We start from the raw sequence: 23,616 nt of genomic DNA on the forward strand, positions 1-23,616 counted from the left end.
GACAGCAGCTCGCCGCCTGCGCCCAACCGATGTCAATGACAGGCCACACGCGGCGCGTCGCACTGACAAGGGGCAGAATGCGAGCGCGCAGAGCGCCAGCATCATAATGACGCGGGGGCGCATTTCTCGGGGCCGGCCTGTCAGCCTGGATGCCGGCCGCCGGCGTCAGAAAAACACGCTAGTATTATTTGTTCACGCTCATAACAAGCCCTGGAATAGATGAATGCCAAAAATGATTCATTTTTGAGGATCGTTGGCTGATACCGAGTTGCTGGCAGTATTTAATTCGGCAATACAAGCAAATTTCATCTCATGACCGCTTTATTTACTGCCTGGTCGCCACTCGCATAGCTGGCATTTGCTAGCTCCGCTGGCGTCGCGGAAATCGAGCATACCTTTATTTTATTATAGGACAGGTTCACAGTTAAAGAGGTGACGAGAGTAGTACCTTTTACAGCGCTGACCAGTTCTGAAGCTCCCTCAGCTGCGGTATCGATAGTATCGATGCAAAACCAGGTAGGCTTAGCGACGACCAGGGCCGCCGGCAAGCCTCGCAGTTCATCGCCCGGCGCGTCCGCAGGCGGCGTCGTTGCTGAAAGCTCGGCATGCTGCCACTGCTCGAACATAACAGGCAGCCTTTCTGATAGTGTGGCTGTTTTGTCATTTCTGGTGCGAATGTGAAATACAGCGAGTCTGCAGGCCGGCCGGCAAACCTGGATCCCGTCCGCTGGTGTCATAAAAATGAGCTAAAGATTTTTCTTCACGTAAATAATAAACTGCGGAAGCAAGAAGTGTGGAAAATAGATCATTTTTGAGGATCGTTGAACAATGCCGAGTTGCTGGTAGAAGCAGCAACTGTAATACGAGCAAATTTCTTGCCACAACCGCCGCTCAGCTGCCGCTGCCCGGCTGTTGCGGTCCGGCTTGCGCGCCTGGCGTCCGCTATATAGCTCCGCTGCCGAGCGCACCGCAACAATGACCATATTTTTGTTGTGAGACGATGGTGTTAACAATAAAGCGATGCCAAAAGCAGGCATTTTATTATAACCCAGGCTACTTCCGAAGCGCTGTCCATCGCGGTTTCTATGCGAAACAGGCCTAGCGACGACCAGGGCAGCCAGGGAGCAGTGCAGTTCGTCGGCCGGCGCGCCCGTGTCCAGCGCCGTTGCCGAAAGCGCGCTACGTGGGCAGGCATGCTTTGTCGCCGCCCGAGTACAGCCGGCAGTCTTTCTTATAACACCGCTATTTTGTCTTTTCTGGTGCGAACTTCAGTAGCCAAGCAGCGCGCTGGCGCTGGTGTGCGGTGGCAAAGTGTTCCACCGGTTGTGGGCCGGGCATGAGTCTAGCGGCGCAAAGATGCTTGCCGCTCAGTGTCCCTGCTTGCAGTAGGCGGCCGTTCGCAAGCGTCGACTGGTGCGGCGCGCCGGCCAAGTTTTCGCACATATGTCAGCTTGACAGCTAGCAGACTCCATTCGGAGCAGACGACAGTGCCACATTCGAGTCAATATGCGTGCTGTAACCTCGGTCAACTATGGCTAAACAGGCCTCGCTAAGCCGCCATGTTGTGTTGACGACAGAAGCCTCTGATTGGCTTCTTAAAATGACGTTTGCTGTGAGTTGAGGGGGACGCGCGCTGGGAAACCGAAATTTAGTTTTTTTCGCTATTCAATCAACCCAGACGATGAAACGAACCAAGGTATACTATAGAATGAAGGGTCAGAATTCCAAATACACACGTCGTTCAAAATTTTCGGAAAACGTTTCACGACCCCTTTAATCAAGACAGCTCTTTTTTCCCGAGCTTGGGTTATAGTGGCTTGTTCAATAAGTATATATTATTGGAAAGTGTAAAATCCCAAATTTCTTGTCCTCTGCTGTCAGTTCACTCGCTTCCCAAAAAGAAGAGTGGGCATTAAAATCCCCGACTACCAGGTATGGTTCTGGTAGTCGTTCAAAGAGGTCTTCTAGATCTTGAATTTGTATTGTGATGTTTTGTGGAATGTACACAGAGCATATTGTTACTGTTTTCTGACTGATTACTCTGACCGCAACGGGCTCGAATATTGCTTTTAGTTGTATTTCTTGTGCTGGGACATTGCTTTGGGTAATCATTGCGATGCCGCCTGAAAGCTTATCAGCTTGCTCTCGGTCACGGTGTTAGTACTTTAGGTGATACAACGGCGCGCCTCCGCTGGGCAACCGCCGCGGAGAACATTCGGACGAACTTTAGAGAATGCCGAGAGAGGGCGCCACTGTGTCGGACCGGTCGGGCCTACCGTCCCCCATCGCCGCACTATTCTAGCACTATCTCCGCGCGTGGTGCTCACTTCACTTGCTAGCTAGCTCTTGTGCTGTGCTTGACATTCGCCGTCATTCTCGCCCTCTTCACGAGAATCGTTACTTGGAGAAGCGATTATTCTCACCAACCATTGCGCCCAGTCGCACAGTGATGAAAAAGTGACGACATGGAGAGAAAGTGCTTCGTTCCTCGATGTAACTCCGGTTACAAGACGTGCTATGAGAAGGTGTCCCTGTTTGCAGCTCCAAAGGATGAGGACCGCCTAAAAACTTGGCGACACGCCATACCGCGCAAGGACTGCTTGCTGCAGCCGACTGACCACGTGTGCGAGAAGCACTCTGAACCGAGCTTCATCACTAAAACATGGGAGGCTCATTTCAACGGTGAAGTGTTAGCAAGTGCACCACGAATAGCTACTTTGCCTGGTGACGCCTGTCCGACGATTTTTCCCGGATGCCCGGATTACTTGTCGAAGAAGACAAAACAAAGAAAAGAGCCTATGGATCATCACAGCCCCGCCGCTCCCAAGCAGCATCGTGCTGCAGACAACGGCCCACTGGGCACACAGGCACCCAACGACGGCAAAACTTCAAGCGAATCCTTGCAATCATCCAGTGTGGACAGTGGAAGTGCGCCTGAAAGTTGCTCAAGTTCGACCAGTCCGGATGCTGAACTCAGGAAAGGGCCTTTCGATGAGGTTTTTCACAATCCTGGGTGCATAACTTTGCCGACTGATGCGTGGGCATGCCATAAGACTGACATCGATGGGCTGCGGGCAATTGTGTTCTGTGAGGTGCAGATTTCTCAAGCCGCAGTGGTACTGCCCAATGCTGTTGAGGCTGATGGCAGGTATAGCTATATGGGTGCTCCTCCTAGCCATATAATATTAAGGAAAGCAATCAGCATCGACTCGGACCTTGTTGTAACTGTTGCCTTGCTAGGTAAGCATGTGACTCTTCAGTCTCTTGAAGTTCCTAGCGATATAGCATGCACTGCTGATATTGAAAAGCTGTTGCTGCATGTGCACCAGATGCGCTTGAGTGTGTTGGTGGACCAGCAGTCAAGCAGTACACAAATGTTCGCCCAGCTACTGCCTTCGTTGACATCACCAGCCGGTGGCGGCACAATAACTGCGCTTTCTTTGTAAACGGTACCCGAGACTGCATGCCCTCGTTGCAAGTGCCTAGAAACAACACTTCGAATACACTACAAGCGCATGCTGAGCAAAAGTACAGGAAATAAGTCTGTACGATACATCCGCATGACTACTGCTAAAAAGGGCGATAGTGTTCTTTTCAGAAGGGCTCAGTATGCTTTGAAGATATCGGTTAGCCGTCTGACAAAGAGAGTGAAGGCACTGACGACTCAACTCAAGGACACTCAAAAAAAGTTATCATCCATTTCTGATGAGGCCCTAGATGACAAGCTGCAGCATTTGAAACTTCCAGAAGGGCAGACAACAGCTATTAAAGAATGTATAGCAGCTGCCAGATGCACCAACAAAAAGAGCAGATGCAACATCGAAGAATGGCTTTTGCTCTGTCTTCTCTTGCATATACACAGTCCATCAGGGTACTCTTTCCTTAGAGACAACATCTTACCACTTCCTTGCACATCAACTATAAGGATGTACTTATCTATGGTGCGTGTTAATTGTGGCTTTGACACCCGTTTCCTCTCTGCCTTCAAAAGAAAGCTGACGACAAAGGATAGTTTTAAGCGGCATGGAATTCCGATATTTGATGAGATCCATGTCCACAAGGAAATGAAAGTTAATGCGAGAACAATGACCTACATTGGTCATGCGGACTTCGAAGACGAGGTACAAGCACCCAACCAATTGGCAGACCATGGACTAGTCTCAGTGTTCCGTTCTTTTGGTGAAAATTATTTCCAACCTACCGCGGTCTTTGCAAGCTGTGGACCAACGAAAGGGACAATACTGGCACAACTTATAATGAAGGCTATCCTACTTGAAGATGCTGGTGCACTTGTCGATGGAATTGTGTGTGATGGTGCTGCAACCAACCAACCAGCTGTCTTTGTCAATGTGGAAACATTTCGGTGTAACAGGAGTTCTAGACGGCGCTAGAAATAGCTTTTTGAACCCTGCATGTGACGACCGCAATGTTTTTTGTTTTTTCGGACGCACCACATCTCATCAAATGTGTACGCAATCGCCTGTTGCAGTACAAAATGTTTTGCATGAATGGGAGCCGAGTGTTTTGGTCGCATTATGATAAGCTCTTTGTGGCAGACATGAAAGCTGAAGGCCAACTCAGGGTATGTCCAAAACTGTCGTTTTCTCATTTGAATCCAACTAATACAGAAAAGATGAGAGTAAAGCTGGCTACTCAGCTTTTTAGTATGAGCGTTGCAAACAGCCTGCCGTTTTATTCCAAGAGAGGGATAGAGGGACTCCGAAATGTAGAAAGCACAGTTGAGTTCAGTCAGAATTAATAATTTGTTTGATGCACTAAATCGCAGACATCAAAACGAAGGGCTGAGGTTGGGTGGCGAGGACTTTAAAGTGCTGGAGTCTCCTTTACCGTGGCCGAATGAGTGGGAGAAGGATGTCAAGGCAGGAAGAATTGATTGCCATAACTTTTTATCAGACACAACTGCTGAAGGGTTGCGAGTGACCATACTTTCCACAATGCAGCTTTCTAACACCTTTTGTAAAAATGCGATTTCAAGTATATCCTGACAGCAAAATTTAATCAAGATGTTCTGGAAAAATTTTTTGGCATCATCCGTCAAGCAGGTTGCCAAAATGAACACCCTGTCTGCCAACTTTTCTGCAGCTTTACAACATGCTGTCTATTTACAGTCTTATGAAACCGCCTAAGTACGGGAACTGCCAGTTGGAGGCTAAAGAGGAACCACGTCTGCTGAGTCTTTCAGATCTGACAGCTGCATTTTTAGAAGATGCGCCCAGTCAGTCTCGACTGGAAGAGCTTAAGGCAAAACTTGATGGCTATGTGGAGAACGAAATTGAATGCGAGGCTGTGTTTGAGAATGTCTCCATGGTGACCAAAGTGACAGATTGCATTGTTTACTATGTGACAGGCTCTCTGTCCAGGAAGCTACTGAAAAACACGGGTTGTTCACAGTGTAGACTCGGGTTAGTTGCAACAGATAATGTGGCAAGAAAGCCTGAAGCGGCTCTTGTAATGTGGAAAACCTGTGGAGGGCTTAAACATCCTCACTCCGCGCTCTTCTACTTTGTGAAGCAGACAGAAGAAATCTTTCAAAAGCACGCTGATGACAAAGAAGTGTATGACATAACCATTGACTACGTGCTAGAAAACTTCAATTTCCCTTTTCCATGTCCAGAACATAAAAGAGATATAATGGTACAAGTGCTGCACTATTACGTCCAATTACGAATGTGCCAGTACTGCAAACAGCAAGAAAAATGAGCCCAACAAAAGCCAAAACAGATTCACAACAGCGCTACGGAACGAGGACAGAAGGAACACGAAAAACACAGGATGGGCCCTGTCCTGTGTTTTTCGTGTTCCTTCTGTCCTCGTTCCGTAGCGCTGTTGTGAATCTGTTTATTAAGCATGAACCAACTAGCCCACACCAGAATCCTCTTAAAAGCCAAAACCTTCGCAAACTATCAAAGCTGGCATAAGTGGTATGCTGCCTTTTTATTGAACAACGTAATGGGTTGTCATGAGATGATACTGTGTATAGGACTATGGCTAAAGATGTACAGAAGTACGTTTAGAGTTCAGAGTTTCCATGCGTGTTGTCTTTTTCTGCCGTTACTGTAAATATTTCGTTTAAATTTATGTCACTGCCGTCTTTGTCACTTGTCAAGAACTGCTAGCATCACTGATGATTACTTTGCTGTTCACTGGCATTCGTCAAAATAAATCATGTGTATCGCAAACTCTGCCACTTGCCTCAATTTCTCTGTGTTGCGGAATCGCATCTGCAGCTTGTTTGCAGTTTACACAAGTACCAGCTTGAAGCATTAAAAATATAGATATATGTTATCCACACTCTTGAAACTGAGTTGGAGGCATTGGGCAAGTGGAAAAATAAAAATTAAAATGGTGAAAACTGAACATATCAAATCACAATGCGCCGCCCCAACAGCACTACACTGTGGCGACCGCAGTTCGGCACATCATGATCAATGCCGATTTCGCGTTTAAAACCGCCTATAGTTGCTTGCAATGCAAACAAGTGTTCAGCGACGATAACAGTGACGTGCAACGTTACTAGTGTCTGCTTAGGTAGCGTAAATCAACGCCGCAGTGCCAGAGATCACTGGATCACCCGTAAAGTGGAACGTGAAACAGGCTCGGCAACGGGCACGGGCGGCCCGACTCACGCTAACGCCATCTAGAGGCGGACGAGGGAAGTAGGGACAAATGTGTCTCGCCTCCGGGGGCGTCGTCGTATCACCTAAAGTACTTCTAACACCGTGCTCTCGGTCTTGACAGAAAGTTTTGTATTTTTTCAGGATCTTCTTGTGTTGTGGACTTAGATAGGTTTCCTGCAGACGCAAAGCTACAGGTAGCATTGATCCTAATATGCCTGTTATGTCGGTGTAGTTTTTCAAAAGACCTCTATAGTTACACTGAACTAGAAAAGCCACATTTGTGTTTTTCAGGATTTCCATGAAAAAGTTATTTATCGTCTGGGCCCATTATCCGGGCTTTATCCTTCTTTGCATGCTGCAGGGAGCTGTGCACCCCTACAGAAGCGGGTCTGCTGGGGCTTGCATCCATCACCTTGCCTGAGGCACTGGATGCCCGCAAAGAGGTCCTGGAGCATGGAATTCAGGCCCCCTCCGACGTGGAGGAGAAGCCCGGTTGTCTGCCGTACCAAGGGGCAGAGGGATCGTTTTGGGAGATGACAGGGCAGCCTTCGCGGTCCCTGCCTGGAGCATGGATGACCCTGCCAGAGGCTTTGCCTGAGCAGTGGCCGATACGCCATGTGGTGCACCGCCCCCACATGCCACATCGGCGAAATTTGTTTCTGCTCTGAATGAGAATGTGTCCTTTGTGAATGCTATTTGTCTTCTTGCCTCTTTAAATGATATGCCTTCTTTCGTCTTCAGAGTTGAGACTTCTTTCTCAGTCTTACATGAAGGACAAGACCTTGATTATGCAGGGTGTTTCCCTCCACAGTTAATGCAGTGCGTCGGGGCTTCAGTTTTCAGACTGATGATCATTAGAGGTGCATTTTGCACAAGTTTTGTGGCCGCGACAGTTCTGCGAACTATGGCCGAGCCTTTGGCAGTTTAAGCATCGGTGAGGATTAGGTATGTAGTGTCTCACATTGTTTTTGAGGTACAGTAGACTCGCGATAATTCAAACTCTGATAATTCGTACTTTCGGTTAATTCAAACAAAATTCAAAATTTTGGTTGGCCCGCTATGCTTTCAATGTATTTAAGAGCCGCTTAATTCAAACTCCGCCATTCGGTTTATTCGTACTTTTTGCGTGTTCATAACGAAAAATATCTGCTGCTTCGCTGCAACTAGCTGAAAATTTGCGTTTTTATATCGTAACAGTAAAAAATCTAACAATAAGCGCACCTCACCGCACGATCATTCGTCAACATGCCGCGGAGAAAAAAAAACAAAAAGCCGACGGGTACGAAAGTGACGCTTGTCGGCCGACTCTGTAGCACGTGACCTGCTTTTCGGACTGACTACGCCAGCCGTGCACGCTCGTTCCCTGATCGACCATGTCGCCGCGGGGAAAGTATCGGACGCTTTCCGTCAAAGAGAAATTGGCGGCCATCGAAGAGGTCGATGCTGAAGTAAAGAAGACTGCAGTGGCAGCAAAATATGGAATCACTAAAAGCACTCTGACAACAATCCTAAAAGTTAAAGACAAGCTGCGGAGCAACGCAAGCCGCTTCGTGCCCGACAGAAAAAGGCTTAGGGAAGCGGCGCACCCAGAACTCGAAAAGGCTGTTCTCCTTCGGCTGAAGCGCGCACGGAGCTCCAATCTGCCAGTGAGTGGACCAATCCTGCAGGAAAAAGCTGAACAGCTGTCGCTGCGCTTCGGAATTGAAGGCTTTAAGTGCAGCGATGGCTGGATTTCTCGCTTCAAGGAATGACACGGCCTCGCCTTCAAAACAGTAAGTGGTGAAGCGGCAGCAGTCGATGAAGCCGTAACTACCGACTGGCAGCACACGCGACTGAAGAACCTGCTGCATGAATACTCCCCGGCTGACACTTACAACGCCGACGAAATGGGGCTGTTTTTCAAGTGCCTTCCTAATCAGACGTTGTGTCGAAAGGGCGAGCGGTGCACTGGCGGAAAACTTAGCAAAGAGAGGCTGACAGTCATGGTTTGTGCTAACATGGACGGAAGCCACAAGCCTGAACTTTTTGTTGTCGGAAAGTCAAAGCGCCCCAGGTGCTTCAAAGGTGTCCGAACACTGCCAGTTGATTACGCGGGAAACACACGCGCATGGATGATGCAATCCTTATTTGAGGATTGGCTCCGGAAACTGGACGGGCAGTTCAAGCGGGCGAAGAGGAAAGTCTTGCTCATCGTCGACAATTGCCCTGCACATGGCGAAGTGGAGAGGCTGGAAGTGGAAGCAATTCGCCTCGAATTTTTGCCTCCCAATACGACAGCTGTCCTCCAGCCCGCCCCTGGATCAAGGGGTAATAAAATGCCTGAAAGTCAATTACAGGAAGCTGCTACTGAAGAGAATGTTGGTGTGTATGGACAATTCAATGCCATACACCATAACACTGCTGTCATTGTTGGGGATGCTTGCTGCTGCATGGAATGCTGTGACGCCAACAACAATACAAAATTGTTTTCAGCACGCCTTCCGCATCCCTGGCTGCAGCAGTGACTTGCCTGACTGCCAGCAAAGTGAAGAAGGTTGCCTGCAAAGCGATGATGCAAACGAAGTGCTTTCTGCTTTGCAACTGCACAACGTAGCTGCCGACCTCGGCGATTATGCAGCTGCTGATGACGACCTGTGTGTGCGGAGGGAGGACACCCTTGATGACTGGGCAGCGGAGGTGATGCCACCAGAAGGCAGTAGTGAAAGTGAGGAGGAGTTGCGAGAAGAGGAATCCACTGTGACCTCTGCTCAAGCATTCCATCACATTGCTTAAGTCCGCCAATTTCTGATGGCAGCAGAAAACTCCCAAAATGAACTGGCTGCTCTCACTGGCATAGAGAGCTTTGTGTTGAAAGCGCATGTAGCACGAAAGCAGTTGACCATTCATGATATTTTTAAAAGGTCTGGTCAGCAGTAGATGATGACTAATAAACTTGTCCTGTACCTTCCACCTCTGCAGTTTGTTTATTTCGTGTAGTTGAGGTATGGAAGTGCTTAAAAATGATCCAAATAGATGCCTGATCATAGTGTGCTCTGCCATCTGGCCCAGAGTTGTATATACAAAAACTTCTGATAATTCAAACTTCCTGATAATTCAAACAAAATCCTGGGGTCCCTTCGAGTTTGAATTAATGAGAGTCTACTGTAACTGACTTCAACTGAGTCAAGGAGAGCTCTTTGCGCAAAAGTCAGGGTATGTCATTTGTCAGGATTTCGTAGCCTTCTTTTCGTATTTTGTTTCTGTAAACAATGACGTTCTAGCAAGTTCTTCTTTGATTTCTGTTTCAGTGAGGTGGAGGGAAATCATTTTCTGAAATCACACCATGGACAGTGTTCAGTGATCAGTGGGCAGTAATGGAGATAGGAACCTCCCCCAAGGATTACAATGTTGGAAAGTTTTGAATGCTGGATGTTACCTCAGAGTTCAAGCAAGAGGTCTCCACTTGTAATTTCTGTAACTTTGTACCCTAAGCCCAAGGCAACCGTAAGACATTTCTCAACAATGAATGGGGAGATTATTCTAGCAGACTTTTCTGTTTCTCTACTAATATGCATAACACGGAACTTTGGGGAACTTTGATTGTTCTTCTGCATAACCTGTTGGGTGACATCGGTCTGCCTTCTCTTGAGAGGGCGATCATTTGATGAAGGAGAGGAAGTTAGAAAATATGTATGTTTTTCGGCTACAATGCCAGCCACCCACTATGGAGCCGAACAAGTGGACGGGAGAGGAACTTGCAAGCAAGCCCTGCCCACGTCAGCTGTACACCCCAACTATAACCCAATATGACACAACTCAGGTTAGTTGGTCACACAAGGTTAACCCTAGCTGCCAGGAAAAAAAAAAAATCCAAGAAGTGAACAGGTGACAGGAGAGTTGTGAGAAAGAAGATAGGAAAGTAAAAGACGAAGCGGAGGACAGGGAAAGGCAACTGCCGACTTCCCCCGCTTGGGTAAGGCCGGAGGTGCCGTCCACAGGAAGCTGGGGCCAAAGTGGTGTGTTGCCTCTGCCGAGGAGCCTTAAAGGTCCAAACGCTCAGCATCAACTCAACCACCAGGACCCCCTTTTCCCCAGACACGGCTGAGCCATGCATGACTAACCACAGGTGCTCGGGTCTGTGGTGAAGCACCGCTCACCATAATCACCCTGCGGGGATTTCCCTGCAGGTGCTCAGGAACCCGTGGTGTCGCAACTCGCCAACATCTGCATGTAGCAGATGCCCCTGCGGGTACAATACGTGCATACACATATAAGCAAGAGGTTGCTACCTCTGTGGTTAAAAACATGTGCAATTGTCAGGAGGTAAAATAGATTCAACTCAAGTCTGTGAATCGCACTGCACTAAGTAGCAGCTATGCACCCTTCTTCCCAGTCAATTCAGTGATGGATATGCATGGTAGATGGTAGAATTCAGTGGTACCATTTATGTTATCATGACTTCTTTTGACTCTGATAACAGGAGCATGTAGTATCGAGTTCTATGAGCGCAGTTCCAAGATATGGCGAAAGCCTTGCGTACATGTGTGACGAGATTAGTTTTCCTTTGTGAGCATCACACCACTGCCGCTATCATCTGCCGTGCCATCAGCTCAGAAGTCTTCAACCCATGGGTGTTGACTGAGGACAGCATGTGAAAGAAATATGCTTGATACAAATGTGACAACCCACATGAGCCAGAGCAGAAAATACCTGCCACACACTACAGTGCTCCTCTCTCACATAGCACGAAGCTGTGCATTAGGTACTTTACCCAGGAATTAGAATAAGTTCACATCTCCATGAATTTGCAATAACCATTGTCACATTGGCCGTACCATCTCAGGGATTTCAACCACTTGGTTTCAGTAGACTTCTTTGCACCGAGGAGCACAGAGGAGGTAAATGCCAGAGACATTTACCTGCCACTGATGGCCACAGGCATCCGAACACTCTCATGTGTGCTGGTGTCCCCAACCTTCAGGGCTTTTCGGGTGAAGCAAAGTACCCCCCTAATTCAATGCAAATGAATTTACTGCCCTTACTATGTAGACAGTAAAGCGCATCTTTGGTGCAGCACTCACCCCTGCTGCTCTTCAGGTAGTGACTGGTGCATTTCTCGTCCTTTCCAGTCGGGTCATTGAGACTCTTGTATGTCTGCGAGGGAAGAGAGCATGCTCTGACAAAACAAACAATGGAAGTGCAAGTAACCAGCCCAATGCTTGGAGGCAAGCTACAGCAAGTCAGCATTGCTTTACATGCAATGCACAGCCAATATCCATCAATCAGGTCTGTACAAACACCCCCACACAGGTCCCCCCCCCCCCCAAAAAAAACCCAAAGAAAGTATAGAACTATGCAAGACGGCAGGCATGGAAAAAAAATGGGCATAAAAAAAGGTATTAGGGCAGTTTCTTCACATCTTTCTTTATGCCTTTTTCTCTTCCTTACATGCAATACTATCCAAGGTGCTCAGCTTTTGATGCCACATGGCAGATCATACCGCAGTTAACACCCAAAATGGAGAGCACCGAGACACATTTCCTAATGTGACACGTAAGGATGCACTTTTTCTGCACACCTAACTTTTGTAGCCACCATGTGGTCAAAGCACCAGCGCAGCAGTCCAGTCAGCAACTCCAAAATTAAAATTTTAATACATACCCCCTGTCCAGTGGGTCCACATCATACTGGCAGATGAGCTTGGAACGAATGAAGTCATCGTCTTGAATTACTGACCATGAAAGTCTCATTAAGACACTGCCACACACACACCTGAAAAAGAAATATCGGCACCATGAGGCACATATGATGCACACTGGTGGACAAATCCTCCACTCTGAGCAACATGATCCAAACACACACTCACAGCTGCCTCTACATAAGCAACGTCTGAAGAATTTCTATGACACTGAAGCTGGCTGATCAACACTACTGCTGAAAACTGTTACCAGAATATTGGCAGAACATTGACTGCCCTTGCTGTCATATGTTTTGACATGTTCGTAAACATTACAGCAGTGCCTGCAAAAGCTATCTCTGATTACATACTTCGCAACACTTACAAAATTATATGCGTAGTGTGCGAGGCCACAGTAACGTTCAAGCAAAATGAAATTCGCCTAGTGCCCTTATGCAGTGAAGCTTTATAATCGCACATTAGGACAAGTCTTGCTAGAGGGAAATGAACATCTATTTTCTCAGAGCTTGATTCAACAAACTCACTTACAAGGCTATGCAACATTCTGTGATGCTTCTGTTGGGAAAGCTGGCAATGTATTCCAATTCTCTGCAAAATCCACTCTGGCCTAAGGCCTCGCATGGAGACTGCCAGCCGCCGATAAATAAAATTCCCAGCTGGTTCAACGGATTAAGCATTACAGACCTGTATATCAGAAAAACATTCTAATTATACACCAGCTACTGTGACTGCTTTTCAGAGCTTGGATCCAGAACCAGAAGTTTCTGCCCTGGTTCTGCTAGAGACTTTTTTTCTTAACAGCCAATGTGCTTAATGCTTAACACTGCCACTGAGCCATTGCTAGTTTTCAAAATTTATGGACTCCACACCACTACCATATACGGTGGTGGCATGAAGGCTTGAAGGGCAAAACTCTAAAGGATTTCTCAGACCTCCCTGCCTTAGTTCTAATAAATGGTTTCTCAAAGAATAAAGGCAGGAAAACATTAATAAAAAAACTGACAGATGCTCAGATGGTCTGATGTGATGAACTGCGTAAACAGAATGTGCTTTTAGGAGATGCTTTTCTCTTTTGCCACATCCCATTGCCAGATAGTTGCACCAATTATTATCACTTAACTCTGGCTGGCTTTTAGGGCTCTATAACGATTTCGTGCTTTATATTTGCTACATTTACTCTTTGCTCTACTTTGGCTGGCTTTATGGCTTGGTAATGATTTTTTATGTTTTTACATTTCCTGCATTACACACATTTTGCCCTACTTGGCATGCTGCGTTGGATCAGCCGCGACGTGCGCTCGCATTCGGTGCCACTTTCCTTCTCTCTGCACTCGCTCCTTGCTTGGGGGCATCAATGTGCCCACCTCTCTACCTCCATCAATACAAATTTTCCCTCCTGTCTCTCGTCTGGGGGTGGTTCTCGTGCTGAACTCACTGCAGACGCTGGAGGCTTGACTCAGCGAAATTTTCAAGCCTAATGGCACTTGTAGTGCTTTCACAGGAAGACATCAAGAACCAGGTGACCGAAAACAAAACTGAGTTTCGACCAAAGTTTGATATCGCAACAGGCCAACACATGACGTCACTGACACTGTTGCAAAATATGTTGCATGCGCTGATTGCCTAAACTGGCAGCTCCAAGTGACAGCTTCGATCATTATTTGCCTTAAATGACCCCCGAAAAAAAAAAAGCTAGGAATTTTTCCCACCAGCAAATGCAAAGTGAATATCGGTGGGTGTGCAGCCCGTGACATCACACAAGCAAGATTGCTTGTAGAAATCATCCCGGTTGAGAGCAGGACACAGGAAAATTTAAAATTAATTTCCACTGAAACAGAACACTTCCAAGCTATGCAATCTTGCATACAAGATAGAAGACTAAGGAACACCCGCCACGAAAATTTCAGCAAAATGCGTGGAGGTTAATAAAATCCTGGAGTCACCTTTTAACTATATATAGGAGGTATTCACTGAGGCCGCGCTACCAGACGGCGCGAGCGTCGTCGCGGCAAGCGCGCCATGCTTGCGGTCGTTTCAGGCCAGCTCGCGTGGTGTCACGGTGCGCCGTGAGGTACCCGGCCGAACTGTTTGTGATCCGTAACATATTTGTACGTTGTTGAATACGTCAGCGACCACTTTTCTTTGTGGAGCGCATATTGTGCATGAAGTTTGTAGCAGAATTCTTCTGCGCTGTGATATAATCGAGCTGCCTCAACTCGGCAGCAAAACTGGCCGGCTGCGGTGCTCGCAAGAATGTACACGACTTTCAGCTTTTAATATCAGTTGATAACTCTCAGCTAGTCATGCAGGGCACATCGTGGATAAACAGCACGATTAACTGCCGAAATTCCAAAACTGCCACCGCAGAAATTGAGAATTCAAGCGCCTGTAGTCCGCGAACTGCTGACGCTTCTCAGACGGTCTTTTAGCAGAAAGGCAAAGCGTCATAGCTGCCTTATTTACACGACAGAACGGTCAAACAAATACTGCCATGCGCTCGCAGCACGAACGGCAGACACAGCGAGAATGTTTTGCAGTTTTGATTGTGGCTACGTAGCGCTGCTTCGTATGCACAAGAAGTCTAGCGCTTTCGCAGCAACGCAGTGTGCAGCCATTCCGCTAGATTCAGTAGTAACGTCCAAGGGCGTCCGCAGAATTTTTTGCAGGGGGGGGCCCCATTGGTTGTTGGCGCCGGAGGGGGGGGGGGGGGGGGGGCATGTTCGTAGCAAAAAGGCACTATTTGCGGTATGAATTTATTTATTTATATATAAATAAAAAATAAGTGAAATACACACATGAAATAAAAATTACAAACAGCAAATTACACTGTGGCTAGGAGAGATACATTGCAGTTTATCAACGAAGAAACAATTAAAATTAATAAAAAATCCAAAAATATACTGTCACTTCGTGGAGAAGAGTGCTCAGTATTGCTGCATACGGGTTCTCGACTCACCCGGATTGATGACCAGCACACAGCACAATATGGTCACAAACACGCAACTACAGTCACTCAGTCAGTCTTCCTTGAACAGCAACTGTAGACTCCACGGATTTTTCTGGGCGAATTGCGTGATTACACGGGTGATAAATTCATTTCTGTGCTTCATTACACGCTCTCGGTGTACACTCGTCACACACATTGATTGGAAAAACGGTTGAACGCGTACGTTGAAAACAAAAGATGTCTATACATACAACGAAAACTTATTTACAAGATAAATGCACGCTCGCAGCTTCATACACCTCGCTCCATCTTGCTCGCGCATCCGCACAGTCGAGCAACCGCACACACACTGCTCGCCGCTCGTAGTTTTCTCGTCCACTGTCTTGGTTGTTCTCAGCTTCGTTGACAAACGGCCACTAAAAACACCGAAGCACAAATACAGAGGCGCGCACACGTGCAAGGGCTTACTTCCGTGCGACTTCCAAGGGGAAGGGACACTCGCCACTCCGGTAGGAAAATTTGTTTTGTGTGTTTTTATGGGGTTCAGAGCCCCAAAACGACTCAGGTTATGAGGAACGGAGTAGTACAGAGCTCCGGATAATGTCGACCACCTGGGTCTCTTTACCGGGCACTGACCTCGCACAGTACACGGGCGCTGTTGTCATTTGAGGCCCAGCCAGAGGTGACAGGCGAGCCAGGCAGGCGCCATCGGGCTGCGTTGACCAAAGGCGCTGGTTTTCGGAGAAGACGCAAGGGACGCTGGTATGGGGGCGCCTCTGGAGACTGCGTCGCCGTGAACAAAAGATGCTAATCTCCTTTGCCGAAGATTCTGATAGCGGCGCTTCTACCGCACTGCGCTCTCCCGTGGATCGGAGGCACAGCGAGCGGCGGCGGCGCCAACTGATCGCCCGCTTGCCCATGAGCAGCCCGACAAAGCGGGGGTGGACACGGCTGATTTGTCTTTCCCTCCTGAAGAATTCATCGGTGGCCGGCATAACGAAGGCGAAAACAAGATGCACTGTGCACTGTCTGCCTCCGTGTCGCTATCTGTCCAGAGATCAAAGAAACAGGCACCCATTTCAAGACGGCTTGAAACACATGCTCGCCGGTGCCGCTGTATGTCTGCAACAGGTCGGCCTTCAACAGAGCTAACGATGGCGTGGTTTGAAAACGGCATAAAGACGCGTGCCCGGACGCGGCATTTCGCAGATGTGACCCAAAGCGTGGAAGCGGGGCTGCTTTTACCCTTTTGGCTGAGCCCACCACGGCCCCTGGCGTGCGGCCATCACTCACGGTTCGAGGGAGTGATTTTCCAGGGGGGTGCAGCCGCCCCCCCTTGCCCCCCCCTCCGGACGCCCATGGTAACGTCACTTTCGGTAGATAGAGATGACAAGTTAAGCTACAGCTAAGTGAACAGACCCTTCGAATTACTCACCTCTTCAAAAACGGCACTTCAGCCGCCGGCACCGCGGACGTCGGCACCCCCAGCACGGCTCTTGGACTCACCCGCTTGTCAAGTAATTGCACCCTCTCATAGGTTTATATCATTTAATTCCTTGGCCTGCCAGCAAACTTAAGCCGTGCACAAGGTGGGCCTCGATACCGGTGAACTCAACGCGCGGCAGCTGTCCTGTACGTACGTACGTCTCACACAGCGCTGGTGCCTCCGCTTTCTTACGGGCCGACCTTTTCACAAAGTGGAACCTTTTGAGCGTGGCCGCTCTTTTCTGCTTCGCGCAGTTCCCGGAACACCCTCTAGTCAGTAACTCTGTGTTACGGGCCGGACAGTAATTATCTATGGCGAGACGCGAAATACACTCGCATTTCACACATCACCGGCTATTTAACGCTGTGGCTGGCTGCGGCGGCCGCACGCGCGACCACCAACATGGCGAATGCCGCGCCGGCCGCTAGCGCCCCTTGCGGATGACGTCATGTGAATACCTCCTATATATGCCACAGCTCCACAATAACAACGCAAGGCAAAGACTAGTAAATAGCGTATACTGTACCTTGAACATACACATCACTGATTTTGCAACTGTACACAGATTTAAGCAGTCATTGAAAAAAAAAAAGCGGCACTTTCTTTTCAACACACTTCTTTAGACAAATGATACTGCCGCCACAAAGCCAGATGGACATATGCGATGCCTCAGATGATGCACAATAATGGCACAACAGAATGCAAGAGGGAGCTGAACTTAAAGCAAATAAAAATAAAGTGTGTTCACCTGCTGTTCACTACTAAAGAATAAAGAAAGAACGAAAGAAATAAAGAAAAGCACCTAGGGCTCTTGTAACACACACTGAAACCTCAGAACACATTATTGTCTTTCACCTCCAACAAAATATAGCTGAATATGAATGTCCACAATTTCTGAATATCACAGTTCGTTACAAGCAGGATCTTGCGAGCGGGTTTTTTCTTCCTAGACCTGACAAGCCTCCCTTGAATTCCATTCAGAATTTACCAAATGTAGCATTGCTGCTGCTTGCCTGAGTTCTGTATTAGACAAGTCGTGTGAGAATTCACTGAATGACTGTTTCAACATACAAGTTCGTAAATTAAAGGGCAGCTGCATCACTTTTTTGAGAATTTTGCGATATTCAAGGATTAAAATCTATGTAGGCTGTAGGTAAAGCATGCCAAGTGGTTTTGCACTAGCATTTAAAATAGTGACGTAATCGACGATTTAAAATTGCGCTTCTCCTCAGTGCACCTGAGGAGTGCAGGAAAACTCAGCGTGACGTCAAAGAAGGTATTATTTCAAATTACCGCGGTCGTCAGCCACACCCTGCCCTGACGCGTTAGACGCTGCCAAACAACTCTCGGCAGGGTTCGCCTTCGGTGGCGTTGGTTTTTTTCCTTGAAAGCAGCCGTTTGTGCGTTGGAAATGTACCGATACCTTCGATGACGTCATCATGCGCCCCCCACTTGGCGTTGTGCGCTGCGGAGAAGCTTGAAGGGCGCCCGTATTTTAATCGGCAATTACTTCACTATTTCAAGCGCTAGCCCAAAAATACTTCGCATGCTTTACCTCCAAGTTACACACATTCGACCCTCTTAAGCTCATTGATTTCTAAAACCTATGCAGTTTCCCTTTAAGGGAAGCAGGTTTTCCAGACAATGTCCTCTCTTGCTTGCAGCAGTTCTCAGGAAAGTAAAAGAACCAGTTATTACCCTCAAATCATGCAGAACAGAAGACAGAAAAAAAAGAAAGCTATCCTGTCTTTGTTGGCAGTAACTTCAGGCACCCTAATTATGTTCTCTTTCAATTAATCATCACATCCTGTACTGCTGAGCTTTTCATAATCTTTTTGTTACATCTGTACAGCCGTGGTAGGCTGCCCACACAGTGCTTAAATGAAAGGCCCTTGAGAGCCATGGAGCCAATGGCAACATCCATCGCTGGAATAAAAGCCAGCTGCAGCTGTCCCGTGCAATGCTCTCACTCACCAGAACATGAGCACGATGGATATAACAATTCTAAAATGCTCAAAAAAGGCAGACTGTAACTATGCTAACACTGCTACCAGAAAATACCTGTGAAAGGTATCGCCAGTTTTATCCTGGAGAAATTCTTCAGATTTCTTCGAATTTCTGCTACCGCCAGATTTATGAAGCTCGACACGTATGTTAAAAACAAAAAAGGCCGCTTTCTCGAAAACTGTTATCACTTTTGTCGAACTACTTGGCGTTTTTTGACGCTTCAAGGCTGGCCATGACAGCTGGCTAGTTGTGGCCAGGGTGCCAAGAAAAAACATCCTTGGAAATAAAGAGAATTAGCTTTAAACTAAGTTTCATGACTCCTTCACTCACTTACACGCCTCCTATCACCTTTGTGGCGTAGAGTCAATATCGCATCTATAATGTCAGGGCCTGCAGACAACGCCTACCAAACAAGCAGGAACATTTCCATGCTGGGAAATTTTGTTCTGAAATGTTCTGCCATGTTTTTCAACACCACAGCCAGGCCAGAAGCTTTCAATGGCTACAAAGAAAATATGGTGAATAAAATCCAGATTGACCCCTTAGCACTTGCACTAGAATGGTTGCACATTGTCAAACGATCATACAATAAATGGGATGACGGTGATATCACCAAGACAAATGTACGGCAGTCCCTCAGGCCACTTCTCACATAATGGCGATACCAAAAAGTGTTCGTTCTCTCTTTTCCTGCATGTTTTTGAAATCTTGGCAATCATTCATTTTCTCCTTCCAATGCCATATCACCTTTAATGTTCATATGATGGTGCAACCAAAAGGATGCATTGAGAAACACAAGCTGCAAAAAGCACGCTTTCCGAGGCAAGCTGTGTAAGTTTCCCAAACTGCAAGACGAGCTGCCCTGCTATGTGATAGAAGTGCAGAACAATCGCTATGCTTTGACAGCGGAAATGCTGCGCGGCCTCTTTTAGGATGAGCGCGCGCCAGAGCACAGCACTAGCTCAGAGTCAAAATACTCCGCGAGTGACGATTGAACGCAGAATAAATGCCGCTCATTCCCTGACTGGTGTGTTTTTATCCAAACAAAAAAAATTTTTTTTTTCCACATCGCGTGTATGGGTCGCACCTTGAAAATTGGCCCTCGAATCTGGAAATAAATGTGCGGCCCTTACACGCATTTATACAGCATTAGTCGTATTATATGCATATGTTCCTCTAATGTGATGCCCAAAATAAACCAAACAGAGGAGATGAAAGAGTAAAGTACTTCCATTTTCAACAGTAAATCCAACGCACTAGAAATCCGTACCCTATTTGAGATTGTGCACATAGCAAAACCAAAGCTATTGGTTTTGTCAGCTAACAAGTGAATGTACAAATCTGCAGTGAACTACATTCGAATCAGAGCGGAAACATGGATTTGTGCTACGTAGAAGATGACGATGAGTGGTCAGAGCCACGGGAAGGAGCGCTTGCGCTAGGCCAGCCTGCCACACAAGCATACACTAGACTCTTTTGCTCGGCTCTGAACCTATGGACTAGTGCTTTCACACTAACACTAACATTGACATTTTTCTAGCGCTAAGACAACAAGGACGAAGAAGGAACAGACAAGGACGAGCGCTACTTCCAACTGTTTATTTCGTAAAACCGCAAGTGCTCAAAACAGTTCTCGAACGCTTTTATGACACGGCAGTAAATTGCACGTGCGCGATTACACAGTATAGCTACCGAGACTAACAGAACTATGAAGATATAAGTGCACGATTACGTTGATACCCTGAGGAAGGCAAGTTCTTTTTTTGACAATGAAATAGACGGTGAGCTTACACAATTGCTACCCAGTGATGCTATGTTCTGTGCTTCTATAATCTCTCGGGTTAGTTGATCGCGACTACGTCAGATGATGTGGCACTGATTTAACAATGGAGTACAATTACGGCACTTACTGCAGTGAATGGCTAGGTTGCTTCCGTAGGAATTTTTAACATTGTTGTTGTGCTGGCGTAGCCGGTCATTGAGACAACAGCCCGTTTGCCCAACATACTTTTTGCCACAAGATAGAGGGATGCAGTACACAACACAGTCTACACAGTCCACGTACACTGTTTGGTGTTTGATGCCACATAATTGTTTGACAGAAGAGTAGGGACTGTGTAGACTGCGTAGACTGTGTTGTGTACTGCATCCCTCTATCTTGTGGCAAAAAGTATGTTGGGCAAACGGGCTGTTGTCTCAATGACCGGCTACGCCAGCACAACAACAATGTTAAAAATTCCTACGGAAGCAACCTAGCCATTCACTGCAGTAAGTGCCGTAATTGTACTCCATTGTTAAATCAGTGCCACATCATCGGACGTAGTCGCGATCAACTAACCCGAGAGATTATAGAAGCACAGAACATAGCATCACTGGGTAGCAATTGTGTAAGCTCACCGTCTATTTCATTGTCAAAAAAGAACTTGCCTTCCTCAGGGTATCAACGTAATCGTGCACTTATATCTTCATAGTTCTGTTAGTCTCGGTAGCTATACTGTGTAATCGCGCACGTGCAATTTACTGCCGTGTCATAAAAGCGTTCGAGAACTGTTTTAAGCACTTGCGGTTTTACGAAATAAACAGTTGGAAGTAGCGCTCGTTCTTGTCTGTTCCTTCTTCGTCCTTGTTGTCTTAGCGCTAGAAAAATGTCAAACCTGCACCAACTAGCCCGATCCGCTACCCTTCTAACACTAACAAAACTAAAATATGAAAGTTGCTCGCCATGAACATAGATTGATCGATGAAGCTTTGCCCACTCATAATTGGAAAAAGCAAGTCTCCACAATGCTTGTAGAATGCGCTTCTGGTTCCGGTGACCTGCAGGTCCAATCTAAGAGCACGGACGACCTGCGAACTTTTTGCGAAGTGGCTGAAGTGTTGGAATGACGACCTAGTACACCAAGATCACGTCTGCCTCATTGTAGACAACTGCTCGGCACACTGCTGCAGTGCTAGTACAGCAGAGCAGAAACACTAAACTCTTTGCTTCCAGCTGCCGAATGCTATGTTGGTGCTTCAACCCTTGGACCAGGGGATAAATCACACGGTTAAGGTTGGTTATAGGAAATGTCCAATTGATAAGCTCCTGCAGAACCTGAGGACTGGAAGAGACATAAAAATTGACCTCTTAGGTGGTCTCTCTGTGCAGAGTGGCTCGTGGAACGATGTGAAAAAACGAAACTCAACGGAACTGCTTCTAACATTCTGCTCGCTGTTTTCCCGAGAAGACAAAGCAAAATTCTTCGTTGGGTGAGCTCGACGAAGCCATGGTGGGTCTTGATTTGTGGAACTAGCAGTCTGAATTTCCTGGTCCATTTGTGATGAGGCATCCACAGGAAACTTTGTCTCCACGGACAACAAAGTTAAAACCGTAGAGGAGCTTGGGGATGAAGATATCATTGTTGACGTCGTGGATGAGAACTGTGACAAGGACTTGAGAGGACCTGTGCCCACGTGCTTCAACGTGTTCCATGCCCTCAGCATGGTTCGTTGCTATTGCATGGCGACAGAAGGCTGCAGTCTCAGCTGTTCATGGTCCATCAATAACTTTTAAAAATGCGTTCTCTCCAAGGCCAAAGAGATGAAGAAACGGGAAAAAAAATGCGCAACTATTTTGCCCCGCAATCTGAGCGCACTAAGTGCTATCATAGAAATAAATTTTTTTTTCACTCAAAATGTGCTTGTATGCTCATAAATTTACTGCTAGTACTACTCACTGAATTACATGTTATATCGAACTGACAGGTACTTATCTGACAGTTCGATATATATGTGGGTTCAACTGTTTTGCATGAAGACAGTGACGTACGGTATGCAGTGTGCATAAGCTTTGAAACATGTCTCACATCTTGGACGAGGATCGTTTTGGTTTGGGGCAGCTGCGGGTGGCACTGCAACTGTGGCAGCCGGTGTGGGGCTGGCCATGACCAGGGGTGGGGTCGGGGCTCGTGGTGGAGAGGAGAAGTAGCCAATGTCCGTCGAGCCCACGGTGAACTCCTGGGAGGCGAGGCTCTGCAGCGTGGCATTGATGGCCTCACAGCCTGCCTTGCGGCTGGCCGTGTGCCGGCCCTGCTGCATCTGCACGAGGTGCCATTGAAGGCAGAAAGAAAGCCATAACAGGGGACGGTAAGCTGATGGTACAGTGAGAATACATACTAAAGCGATCCTGCTAATCTTTGGCTACACAGCCAATAAAGTGCTCTACTGCAGCCTGTTTTTTGCAAAAAGACCAAACAGAAGGCAACATGAGCAAAGGTAGCACCTTGATTCCTCCACCCGTCACAGATACTTATGTTGGAAAGCCTGCAGGGATGATGCCTGGAAAGATTTGTTTTTTTTCATGCTTGGCCTGTCCGCAGAATGATCGTCACCTTATTACAGGCTGTACAAGTAAGCAACGCACGAACAACCATACTGCTGCAACAATATATTAGCCCTCAGCAGCAGCACATGGAAACAAGTGTACAGCATAAAATTTCTAACAAAAACTTCACAGTCAGCAGTACATACGGTTGCAACTTAAAAGATTTCACATCACTGCTTTCATAAAATGGCGCCAAATACCCATAGTGCCAAGCTGGCAACATGCAATTACTGACTCTGCTTAAAAAAAATCCAAATGCCAGCTGAGTTTCAACATTCTTTTAGAGCAGTTCTAAACAAAGAACCTTCCCTAGCACAGATTATATCAAGGAGCATTGAAAAGCATTGGTTTTAAGCTTGTTTTGATACAAAGGGAGGTCATTTTGATCTCGGTGCATGTTCCCATTCTTTTGTTTGAAACTGCCCATCTTCCAGCAATTTTGCATTCTTTTATGTGAACTACTGCTCCAGCCTCTTATTGAATTACAGTACACTTCCT

At 47.0% G+C, this 23,616-nt stretch overlaps 1 protein-coding gene across 13 annotated transcripts in view; it reads right to left on the reverse strand.

The window, feature by feature from the left end:
• LOC149355532 (uncharacterized) overlaps positions 1 to 23,616 on the reverse strand; it is a 68,583-nt gene that overhangs the window by 40,177 nt on the left and 4,790 nt on the right. For 6 of the 13 annotated variants that reach the window (XM_089583848.1, XM_089583844.1, XM_089583842.1 and 3 more), the window contains exons 4-7: positions 22,601 to 22,832; positions 12,279 to 12,389; positions 11,699 to 11,771; positions 10,775 to 10,860 (exon numbers count right to left, since the gene is read on the reverse strand). In XM_089583848.1, the coding sequence (XP_089439974.1) occupies positions 12,367 to 12,389; positions 22,601 to 22,832 (255 nt within the window). In that variant the 3' untranslated portion in view covers positions 10,775 to 10,860; positions 11,699 to 11,771; positions 12,279 to 12,366. The remainder of the gene's footprint in view (positions 1 to 10,774; positions 10,861 to 11,698; positions 11,772 to 12,278; positions 12,390 to 22,600; positions 22,833 to 23,616) is intronic. The other 7 variants (XM_089583851.1, XM_089583845.1, XM_089583852.1 and 4 more) reach the window with 2 other exon arrangements.

The sequence above is a fragment of the Amblyomma mixtum genome, chromosome 3, assembly GCF_055824585.1.
Source record: "Amblyomma mixtum isolate Tamu chromosome 3, ASM5582458v1, whole genome shotgun sequence".
Classification (NCBI taxonomy): Eukaryota; Metazoa; Arthropoda; class Arachnida; order Ixodida; family Ixodidae; genus Amblyomma; species Amblyomma mixtum.